This window comes from Pinus tabuliformis, chromosome 1_2 (assembly GCF_031772625.1).
Source record: "Pinus tabuliformis cultivar Carrire ecotype Pingquan chromosome 1_2, CPIR1, whole genome shotgun sequence".
Taxonomy (NCBI): Eukaryota; Viridiplantae; Streptophyta; class Pinopsida; order Pinales; family Pinaceae; genus Pinus; species Pinus tabuliformis.
In genome coordinates this window covers 732,011,584-732,024,359 of record NC_142298.1, presented here as the reverse complement: position 1 = coordinate 732,024,359, position 12,776 = coordinate 732,011,584, and the positions used below count along the sequence as shown (strand labels likewise).

At 38.4% G+C, this 12,776-nt stretch overlaps 1 protein-coding gene across 1 annotated transcript; it reads right to left on the bottom strand.

Moving 5' to 3' along the window:
* Positions 1-11,602: 11,602 nt before the first annotated feature.
* Positions 11,603-12,439, bottom strand: LOC149207857 (uncharacterized). The gene has a single exon (XM_089398157.1). It carries the CDS (start codon positions 12,437-12,439, stop codon positions 11,603-11,605), a length of 837 nt encoding a protein of 278 aa, XP_089254283.1.
* Positions 12,440-12,776: the final 337 nt, after the last annotated feature.

The following is a 12,776-nucleotide window of genomic DNA, read 5'->3' as shown; positions in this document are numbered from 1 at the left end:
TTCCTTTTGATTAGAAAAAAAAAAGTGATCAGAAATACCATCGACACCATTCCAGTGCTTGATATTTTGGAAAAGACCCAAAAGACCTTATAGGATAAGAAAACGGTCTAAATTTTTTGCAATACAAGCAAATCTAGACCGCTTGTTATGCCAAGTAGGCCTAAACTCTATGGGGACTAAGTCAATCAATGAGCTAGAAATCAGAGAGTCTCGGAAAAAATCGATTAGGGGATCATATATAGCCCTTTACCACCACGATTCATCTGCACCCATAGAGATATTAAAGTCCCCACTAATGATTAAATGAGGCATATTTACCAGTGAAATATTGAAAAGGGATTCCCATAAGGAATGCTTGTTAAGAGAGGGGCCATAAACATTGATTAGAGAAACCACATTATCTAATTCCTTAGAGAAGATTTCAACCCCAAGCCAGTCTAGAGAACTCCATGAGTTTAAAATCTTGAAAAAGCGGTTGATCCAACCCACAAATAGACCACCTGATTGGCCAATAACGTTAGTATATTGAAAAACTTGACCCCGCAACAGTTTGTCCAAACTATGACCAATAGGGACGCCCAAACCCAACGTCTCTTGAAGAAAAATGATAGCAGGAGATTCCAACTCAATAATATGTTTAAATGCCAGTATTTTAGGGAGACTCACCAAACCCAAACAATTAAAGGATAATATCTTCATAATGGAATACTTGTGTAACCACCCCTCCCACATTTACCAATTTCATTGGCCTGCGAGGGTAAATATGAGAGGAAGAGCTACTATGGCCTGACCCAACCTCCAAGCTTCACTCATGGAAGTGGATCCAACAACTAAACATAACAACCATAAAGTAACATTCTACATGACTTACAAGACACTCAGAAGCTAGAAAACTACTGTCAGTTCCCAATTCCTGAGTTGCATACCCTTTTTCACTAACCTAGATTGCCAATTGCTTGTATAACATTACATCCATGCAACTGTAGGCCTCCAGTCGCATGCATAATTCTGCAAGGTAGTGATTGCGGTCCAAAATTATGAGTTCTGAGCTTGTGACCCTGGAATCAGTGTCACCTTTTAAGTGCTTGTCTCCATACAACTTCGAACTTAATGAGACTTTCCAAAATAGTAAATGACACAAGGATAAAGCCTCTGACATAAAATTTGAGCAAGGACTTGACCTAACTAGACCTAACCATGACAGTCATTTCATCAAACATATGGCAAACATGTAATCTACAAGTCATGAATGCATATTTAAACATAGGGGTCTAATACTTATATGAGAATCATTAATAAGGTCTGATGCCCTCTCATAATAGCTACAATAACATCTATTAACTTGTGCATTCATTAACCATTCATCAAAAAATCAAAACACATTAAGAACCATAACTAATATACATCATTTAACATATAACCACCAAATGAACAACATATACATCATGATAATACAACCATCAAAGCCACATGATAACAAGTGCAATTGCTCATGAAATACAAGAGGAAAAAAACTCCTATTAACATAGGAAAATCCAACCAAGTTAGGGACTTCCATGTGCCACCTAACCATAGATTGGGATGAACTAATTCTCTCTTTGAACCAATCACCACCATGCCATATTCCAAGCATGAATGTGAGATCTCATGGAATAAACCCAACAAAACTAAATGAGGGATTCTAGAGGCCAAACCAGCTCAACTCTCAACTAGTGAATCCACCTCACAATCGGACATAACTAACACCAACCAAATCACCCTCTACCCAAGCTATCTAGGGCTCCAGAGCATTTTTCCCAACCACGGCTCCAAGAACTAATAACTCAACCCACAAACTTCCAAGGCTCCAAAGCATTTTTCCAACCAAGGCTCCAAGGCTAGTAACAACCCACCAAGGGCTCCAGAGAGTTTGTCCAACCAAGGCTCCAGAACTAGTAAATAAACCCATCAAGAGCTCTAGAGCGTTTTTCCAACCAAGGCTCCAGGACTAGTAACTCAACCAAAGTTTTTCCAGGGCTCCAAAGCATTTGTTCCAACCAATGGCTCCAGGAACTAGTAACTCAACTCACAGCCATAAGGAACCTGAGCACTAATTAGAAACAACAAGTAGAAAAATCCACAACACCATGGCTATCCAGGAAATGTCAAGGCTAGGAAAAACCACTATCAATTTAGGAAATCCTCCATGCTAATGATGGTCCATAACCAAATAACCACATGCATATATTATGCATGCCAAAACAAGTAAGTAAATCATACATGCAACTCGATACCTGCAAGGAAATCTCGTTATAGTTGTTGATCCCATTGTCCCCTTATATTTTTTTGCTTTTCCTTTGCCTTATTTCTTCAAATCCAACGAAAAATGGAGTGCTCCAAGCATGCTCCAAGATTTCTCTAAGTCTGCAAGAGTGAGTGTTATGAAACCAGCTCAAGAAAAGATAGAAAAGATAGATCAACACCTTAGAATTCATCCTCTTCGAGGGGGCAACCTCCTTTACATTACATAAATAACAATTCTTGGATGATTCAAATGACAAAACCTCCTTTCTATATATATGAGTCTAAGGAGTCACAATATAATCCAGCCGACCTAACAATAATAATATAAAGCCACAAAAATAACAATAGAGGGATTCTATGGGGCACAATAATAACAATATGGGGGCAATAGGGGCACAACAATATTATAAGGGGTATAACTACAATAGTAATGGGGTAATCACTAGTATTATAGGGACCCAACATGCCCCTCTCCTTCAAAAAAGTGTTTTCCTCAACGCTTGAGTAGTTCTGGATACTTCTGCATAAAATTCTCATCCTCCCATGTGGAATCTTCAGCGGATAAGTTCTTCCACTTGATAAGATACTTTGAAATTGATCAATTTCGTAGCTATCGAGTTCTTGTTTCTGTGACTGCTTCCGCTTCCAATATAATTTTTCCTTCCTCGTCAAGTTCTGGCAATATTGTTTGAACTGGGAGCTTGTCGCCTATAACCTTCTTTAAACATGAAACATGGAAAACTGGGTGCAATCGAGAAGCTGCAGGAAGCTCCAATTTGTATGCCATAGTACCAATCTTTTGCAACACCTTGTACAGACCATAATACTTTGGTGATAATTTATTATCCTTCTTAGCTTGCTTGAGGGACATTTGCTTATATGGTTGTAGCCGTAGGAATACCCAATCACCTACATCAAAACTTCTTTCACTGCGATGTTGATCTGCCTGTTGTTTCATTCTATTCTGTGCCAACACGAGGTTATCCTTTAAGAGTTGGAGGACTTGTTGTTGATATTCGATGTGATGTTCCACTGCCTGAACCTTAGAATTTTCTCTTAAATATGATGTGATGGATGGTGGTTGATACCCATAAAGTGCCATAAATGGGGTCATTTTTGTTGCTACATGGAAGGAAGTGTTATACCACCATTCAGCCAGAGGCAACCATTTGACCCATTGTGTCTGTTTATCAGATACAAAGAAACGAAGATATCCTTCCAAACATTTGTTTACTATCTCAGTTTGCCCATCAGATTGAGGATGATAAGATGAGCTATGAGCTAACTGAGTACCAAGACAAGAAAATAATTCTGTCCAAAAATTTCCAGTGAAAATGGGATCTCTGTCACTTACAATAATCTTTGGGTTTCCATGTAGCTTTTGAATTGTTTCCATAAATGCAGTAGAAACTGTACTGGCTTTAAATGGATGTGATAATGCACAAAAGTGTGCATACTTGGTAAGTCTGTCAACTACCACCATGATGACACTCTTTCCCTCAGACTTGGGTAAACCTGTGATAAAATCCATTGAAACCTCCTCCCAACATTGGCTTGGAATGGATAAAGGTTGTAATAGACCCGGTGTCTTAATTGTTTCAACTTTATTTTGTTGGCAAACCAAACATTCCGCCACAAACTTTTGAATATCTGATTTAAGGCCATCCCAAAAAAATTCCTTCTTAACCCTGTGGTAAGTTTTTAAAAATCCTGAGTGCCCTCCTAAGGGAGAAGTGTGCAATTCCATAAGAATCTTTTGTTTTAGCTGGGAATTCTTACAGAGGTATAAGCGATCTTTGTACCATAACGAATCATTTTGCCAGCTAAATGTATCAGACGTACTGGAATCTTGTTGTAACTTTTGAATAAGTGCCCACACTTCTTCGTCATTCTTCCATTCCTCCCTTGCTTCGTTTATCCAATCTGGTTGGATAATAGAAATGGCGCACAACAATGCTTCCACATCCTCATCCTTTCTTGAGAGTGCATCTGCCACCACATTTTGCTTCCCTTTTTTGTAGATGATTTCAAAGTCATAACCCAACATCTTTGTGACCCACTTTTGTTGCTCTTCAGAGGATAATCTTTGTTCTAAAAAGTATTTAAGGCTATCATGATCCGTTTTTACCTTGAAGTGTCTTCCCATTAGGTAGGGTCGCCATTTCTTAAGTGCATGGAGTATTGCCAACATTTCCTTCTCATAAATAGCTTTGCTTAAAAACTTTCCCTTGATTGGACGACTTTCAAAAGCAATGGGTCTTTCATCTTGCATTAGAACAGCACCAATTCCATTTCCTGAAGCATCACATTCCACAATAAAGGTTTTTGTGAAGTCCGGTGTAGCTAAGACCGGTGCTTGGCACATTGCCTCTTTAAGATGTTCAAAGGCCTTTGTTGCTTCCGGAGTCCATGAAAATGCATCTTTCTTCAATAATGTTGTTAGAGGTGCTGCTATTCTCCCATAATTCTTAACAAACTTGCGATAATACCCTGTCAACCCGAGAAATCCTCGCAGATGCTTTATGGATGTGGGGATTTTCCATTCCTTAATGGCTTTAATTTTGCTAGGGTCTACCTTAACTCCTTCATGAGATACAATATGACCCAATATTCCACCTCCTGGACTCCAAAGAAACATTTGGATCTTTTTGCATATAATTGTTTCTCCTCCAATAGTTGTAGCACCCTGTCAACATGTTCAACATGATCCTTCCAAGACTTGCTGTAGATTAGTATATCATCAAAAAATACTAACACAAATTTTCTAAGGAATGGTTTGAAAATTGAATTCATCAAACCTTGAAATGTTGAAGGTGCATTGGTAAGGCCAAAAGGCATGACCAAAAATTCATAATGACCCTCATGAGTTCTAAATGGTGTTTTCGGAATGTCTTCAATCTTCATTCTGATTTGATGATATCCTGAACGAAGATCCAACTTGGTGAAGTAAATTGATCCATGCAATTCATCCAGTAATTCATCAATGACAGGAATGGGGAACTTATCTTTAATAGTGAGCTTGTTGAGCTCCCTATAATCTGGACACATGCGCCATGATCCATCCTTCTTGTGCACCAATACTACTGGAGTAGAGAAAGAACTTTGACTCGGTTGAATTATACCAGCCTCTAGCATTTCTGCAACCATACGTTCAATTTCACTCTTTTGGACATAGGGATATCTGTACGGCCTGATGTTTGGAGGAACACTTCCTGGAATCAGATGAATAGCATGATCATGATCACGCATAGGTGGGAGACCTTTGGGAGTCTCAAATACCTTGGAATGATTGTCCAGGACTTTTTGGAGATCTGGAGAAATAGATGATTCCAATGTGGAAACATCTAGCGAACATAATTGTGCAATTACACCTCTTTGCTCCTTTTTTAGAAGCTTTGTCATACCATTAGAGCTGATTATCTTTCCTGGTTTCCCTGCAATACCCCTTAATTCAACTTCCTTTCCTTCCGTAGAAAATTTTATGAAAAGTTCTTGAAAATTAAAAGCTATTGTACCCAAGGATTGTAGCCATTGGACTCCTAGTACAACATCAGCACCTCCCATTGGAATGGAAAGCATTGGGCTAGTCAATACATATTCTCCCATGGATAGCTTGATATTATGGCACTTTCCAGAGCAATTTATTGTTCCTCCATTTGCAATCATCACTTGACACTCTGGTGCTGGATATAGGAAGCAATTCAATTCTTTTGCTACCTTACAATGAATAAAATTGTGGGTGCTTCCTGAATCAATCAACACTATTACCTTTTTCTTCTTGATTTGTCCTTCTATCTTGATGGTTTGAGGAGTGGTAATTCCCACCAATGCATTACAAGATATGGTCGGATTTATTTGTTCTTCATCTAGGCTTTGTTCCTGGAGTATATCCTCTTCTTTTGACCTTTCTTGCTCCTTTTCTTCTTCCTCTTCACAATCTATGTAGAATAATTTCTTCTCAGCACACTTATGACCTTTAGTGTATTTGCTATCACAACTGTAACAAAGCCCTTTTGCTCTTTTTTCTTCCAATTTTTGTGGTGTCAACCTTATAGGTTGTGGAAGACTAGGGGCAACAACACTTCCGTCTTTATAGTTGTGAGTGGTATGCTTCCTAGTTGCCATAATTTTGCTTTCCTTTTTTCTTGCTAACCTGAATGCCTTCTCTAATGAATCAGGTTCCCAAAGGCGAACATCATGTTGGATATTATCCTTTAAAGACCCTATGAACACATCAATCCTATGCTCCTCTGGAATATCTTTTACCCTTATGTTCAATTTTTGGAACTCCTCAATGTGCTCCATTATTGAACCCTTTTGTTTGAGACTTATCAATTGGCTAAAAAAAGTGTTGCTTTTTGTATCCTCATAATGTGCTATCAATTCTTCTGTAAAAATTGCCCAAGTGATAAATTGTTTATGAGAGCAAAGCCATTGATACCATACAAACTGATTTGGTTCCAAATATAAAGTTGCCATACGTACCTTTTGTGTGTTTTGCACATTATTGAGATCGAAGAATTGCTCCATCTGTAATATCCATGTGGCGAGATCCTTGCCATCAAACTTCCTCATATCGATTTTTGGAATATGGTGGGTCTTCGATCCAACATTAGAGTCTATGGAATCATGATTAACATTTCTTTTGTTCACATCATGAGTTTCCTTTACAACCTTTTCACCATTAGTAAGTATTTCTTGTAGAAAATTTGTCAAAGCTGTCTTCAAATCTGCCATGTCTCTCTTCAAACCTGTCTTCGAATCATCCATCTTAGCTTCCATGCCCTTTATCTTAGATTCCACGCCATTTATCTTAGATTCCATGCCATTTATCTTAGCTTCTATTAGCTTTTGTGAGTGTGACATTTGTTGCACTTGTTCTTGTAATTTTGATATATCATGTAGCATTTCTTCCTCTTCTTCATGAGTCATGCTAGAGCTTTCAGGTTCCTTACTAGGTGTTTGCATTTTATTTCCTCAGGGCATCAGTTACCGATAATAATGCTTTAGTATGCCCTTTGAATTCCTTCAAACCAAGCTTACGCAAAAATTTAAAAAAAACTACACACCTTTTTTCACTTTGTAGAAGCCTGATATTTAATCTGATGTATCTCTGTAATTTCAGATCCTTGAATTTTAAAATTGCGACCTGTAGTAGCCTTCTGTGTCCTCTTTCCAATGCCACAAGTCTAACCCAAATTGGATTCTCCAAGGAAGAGTTATGCGAAATCTCCCACAGTGACTTGATTATAGACTAGTTCAGTAGAGCAAACTTGTACGACGTGCCACGAGTCACTGTTTCGACCTTTGGATCTGAAAAATGCATACAAGAAACTATAGTCCGTCCTCTTTCTATACCATCTTACGAAATTTCAATCCGATCCCTAGAGAGAAAGTTATGAAAATTTTCCCCAAGTCACATGTTTGGAATGTAACTCAGGAGTCTACAAAAAGACCAACTTCCTCAGATCATATCTCCGCAAATATAGTGCGAAAAGCTCTGAAATTCGGCCCCGAGGTTCAGTGCGATTTCTTCTCAAATATGTTTTTTTTGCAACTTATGAAACGTCGCAGAAAAAAGTTATAGCGAAAATGCCACGATGACCTGTTTGGAGCAGCAAAACCCTAGAATCCAGAGCTCTAATACCAAATGTTATGAAACCAGCTCAAGAAAAGATAGAAAAGATAGATCAACGCCTTAGAATTTAGCCTCTTCGAGGGGGCAACCTCCTTTACATTACATAAATGAATAATTCTTGGATGATTCAAATGACAAAACCTCCTTTCTATATATAGGAGTCTAAGGAGTCACAATATAATCCAGCCGACCTAACAATAATAATATAAAGCCACAAAAATAACAATAGAGGGATTCTATGGGGCACAGTAATAACAATATGGGGACAATAGGGGCACAAAAATATTAATAAGGGGTATAACTACAATAGTAATGGGGTAATCACTAGTATTATAGGGACCCAACAGTGAGAGAGAGAGAGAGTGAATAGAATGAGAGTTCCAAAGACTGAACTAACCAAAAGTCTATGAGCTGATCCTCATAAGTGTTTTTATCATTGAGGCCTCTATTTTCTTCATTTTCCTTCATTTTTCCTTCAATTTTCTTCACTTGCAATTATGTGACCTTTCACCTTCCTTTTCTCCTATTTTCCATTATTTCATAAATAAATGCTAATTAATGCCTCTTTTCCTTTGTTAATGCCTTTGCCAATTTCCTTAGCCATAAATAAACCGAAGTGACACCCACTAGGATGTTTTTCCCACCATTCAACTTGGAATATGTGTCCCATGACCTTGGTCTTATATTTATTTACATGGAAATTCAACCACGGGCTATTACAAGTGGAGGGGGTTATAATTGCTCTAAGAACCCCATAGATAGAAGCTTGGCAGCCTGCTGCGGTATCCACCTTAGCTCGCTCCTTAGCCAAGGTAATGTGGGATTTTCTCCCCCTCCCCCGAGACTCTAAACATGCAGATTGTATTTGTCCCAACCCAATATCATGATATCTTTGAAACGATCATTTAATCGATGCCGAAGGTTATATGAGGAGGAGTCCTCACCTAAAATATTGGAAGGGGATTGAGTTGGGGAGATAGTTGGGGATGATAGATCGCGAGGAGGGATAGGAAAATTGCAAAGGGCTTGAGTCAAGAAGGAAGGAGGAGCAACTAACACAAGATATCCGAGATAGGGTGATCTAATTGATTAATAATAAATGAGTCGTTGCAGACAATAGAAAAAAAAACATGGAGGATTAGAAGAGAGACCTGACACATTAAGGTCCTAAGAAGTTGTTGCAACCTCATCCATGGCCATGGGGTCCAGAATGGGCGTTGTAGCCATCGATACCAAATATTCCATGCGACGAAGAGGAATAGTAGAAGTGTCACTAGTTGAAGGCGACCCATTTGGAAGACCTGCATCCTCCCAAAACAAATTGTCCTCATCCATTGAAATAGAGTGTGACATAGGACAATTCTTAACCAGATGTCCATACTTATGACAACTATGACAGTGAAAGGGGACCCCTTCATAGTCCAATTCTTGAATATTTGACTCACCTTCCCTAGTTCCATTTCCTCTGGTAAAACCTCCCTTAATTCCACCAACACTAGAATGTGAGACATTGATGGAATGCCCAAGGTGAGATATGAGGAATCATGGGTCAAATATGTGCCCATACAATTACCCAGGTTTTGGAAAACCTCATCCATGCAATAGTTTAGTGGAAGACTTGGGAACCTAACCCAAATAGGCACAACATCAAAACATTCCTTCTTGGCATCAAATAATGGAGACCAAAAGCGAAAAATTCCTTGCGAGGAATCAATATGCCAGATTTATCCCATCGTCGACTGAGCATCCTCCACATTTGCAAACTTTAAGTGAATCCATCCCTTATGAAGAATATCCACCTCAGGAGTTGACTAAATGAAAGGAGCAACATCCTATGATATCCAAGACCGAAGGATTTGAATATTGAACCTTCAGCCCTGAACACACCCCACAAGAGACGAGGAAGATAAAATCCCAACACGCTCCATTCAAACGTATCCACCCAAGACCAAATTCACACAAGGGTGAATTTTCCGGTGCAGAAAACAAATACTTTTATGCCAGGATTAACAATGTTTGAGCTTTTACTTAGACGCATACCAGAACAGGGTTTCATAGGGAAGCCGTGAGAAAAAGTTGGCGGAATAGAATTAACATGAGGTTGTGCAGAAAAAGGGTGAGAAAGATTTGGGGCTGAGGAATATTGACTATTTTCTGGAAACTAAATATTGGCCCTACTTGAGAATACCATATGAGTGCCCCCATTGAAACCTATGTCAAAACCCTCACTACTCGAAAACCTAAAGGAAGAATGTCAGCTAGGGAAATAGGTTTGGAAGGGCTTGAACCTAAGAGTGGATTGATCAAACTGAGACTCTAACCCTAAGAGCCTTGATAAGTGTCCACCTGACCTGAGACTGACATAGATGGATATTTGAGGGGAGCATCGGGGTTAGGAGGGGTATCACAATCCATTGAGAGAATTGGGTAAACATGAGAGCAACTGGGAGTAGGGAATAGCAAGGACCCAAAGCGTAAAGTAGAACAAGCCAAATGTCCAAAGGAAGCTACAAATATACTGGTCACAAGGGAAAGTTCAAGCTTAAAGTCGACAAGCTCCACCTCACTCATAAAATCCAAAGGAAAAATAACAAATACCCAGAAATATAATCCATCTGTGACTGACATGGGCCCTCCAACAAACACAATATTAAACCATTCTTGGAAATAGAAAACAGGACCGCAACACATGATTTTCCATGTGACAGCCTCGAGGTACCAACAAAAAATGGTGAGCCTTAAGTTGTTCACAGGTAACACAACCCCATGTGAGGAGAATTAGGAGAACTGAAACCCTAAACACCGCCCATCGCTCCAACATCTACATTACAAAACATATATTATTAAAAATGTAAGAAAAATTGAAATAAGAAATCAAGCATTATGTTAATGTTATAGGTTTGAGCTTATGTAAATAGTAAATTTAAACATTTAATTTATAGGGAAGAAAGTTAATAGTTAACTTTGGTCCATATATATTGGAGGAATGAAATGGACTTTATAAGAAATATAAAGATACTTTATTAACCCAAAAAAATCACTTTATTTATACTTCTTTCATAAAAATCAAAATATAAAAAATGTCCCATATAAATGTAAATAAAAAATACTTAGATCATCCACCTTATTTTCTTTGCATAAAACTATTTTAAAATAAATTTGATTAATTGACAAAAGTACAAATGATTTATCTAACATATTAAAAAATTTGTTGATTTAGAAGGTCCACTTAAATTATATTATAAAAATATATTTATATTTATATTTACAAATTATTATATTATTTTTTTTCCGAAGAAAAAGCGAAACTTTTTATTAAGGAAATAAAAAGTTTACATTGCAGATGCTACAACATCTCTGTTTGCACTATATGACTGTTTTGTTTGCTCCACAACAAAACATCCTGCCTTTTGCAAGTGACCAGCTGTTCCTTGAGAGGAAAGCTGCCAAACTGCTTAACCTTCTTTCCTGTTCTATCCAGAAACGAGATTCCCTTTGCCTAAGAGGGCTGAAAAGAAACATCCAAAAACCGGGTCTCCTCAAAAGAGAGGAAAACAACCCTTACAAAAATGAGCATATTGTATAAACTGCCATATAAACATATCATAAAATGTCTTTGCTATTGTTCTCAAAAAGGAATATTAGTATCTTTTTAAAAAAACACTGCCAAAAAGATCAGAACTATTGTTCTTGGGGCGGCTGTTCAGATCTGCTGATTTGTCCTTGATTTTCCTCTATGATTTTCCAGCTGCCCAGATTCTGCCGCAGACCTTCTTTAGAAATTTTGTTGGCTGTATCATTCTGTTCCCTAAAAATATGACATAAAGAGACCCTGTTAAAAGAAGATTTCAATACCTGAATTTCCTCCAGCATAAGTTTTAAGATTTGGTTTTTGCATGTGCTTTGTCCATTGACCCATCTGATCACATTTAATGAGTCTCCGAAGATCTGAATTGTGAGGGTGTTCCTTTGGATGAGCCAGCATAGGAGGAGTTTCAAAGCGAGCATTTCTGCATAGTTGTTTGAACCTGATCCTAAACCAACGGAGGCTTTAAGGATGTGATTTGAGTTTTCATAGATGACTAGTCCTGCTCCTGCTCTGTTATTTTGAGAAGCTCCGTCGAAATAAGCCCAGGGAACTCCTTTTGTTATTTGAACTTCTGTATCACGTCTTTGAGGCTGGTTCTCCTCTGCTTCAGGAATACTAGTATAGATAGAAACGCTTTGGATTGCTGTGATTGTCACTGGGGTTTCCTTATCCTGGAAGATACTCCTATTCCTTGCGATCCATACCCCCCAGCTGATGATCAGAGGTAGATTACGCATGTTCCCATTAGGATATAGTTGCCACCACTTCTTCCATACCTCTTGCAGGTTATCACCTGCCCATTCTAACTTTTTATTCAGTAGGTTTCCTGCCTCTCCCCATATCTTAATAGTTTCTGTGCACTTAAGGAACAAGTGGTTTATGGATTCAGCTTCAGACTTGCAAAGGGTGCATCTCCCAGGCCCGTGCATATATCTTGACTGCAATATGTCCCAAGTTGGGACTTTACTTTTTAATATGCACCAAAAAAGAAGTTTTGACTTTGGAGGGCTTTTAAGTTTCCATAAATGTTTCGGCCACCATTCAGGAGTTCCCCATCCTTTCCTAGACATGAGGAATTTGTAACCGCACTTTGGTGTATATTCCCCCGAGTCTGCATGCGCCCAGATTAACTCGTCCTGGCTGTTATTCAATCTCACATTGGATCTAGAAAGTTCCTGAATGTAGGTTCTCCATTCGTTCCTCCATCTTTGCTCTAATTCTAGATCTTCTTCATTTTTCCATGCTTGACCCCAGATGGTTGAATGT

Excerpts from the sequence above, each read along its gene's own strand:
- LOC149207857 (XM_089398157.1), bottom strand. The coding sequence starts at position 12,439 with ATGCACGGGCCTGGGAGATGCACCCTTTGCAAGTCTGAAGCTGAATCC.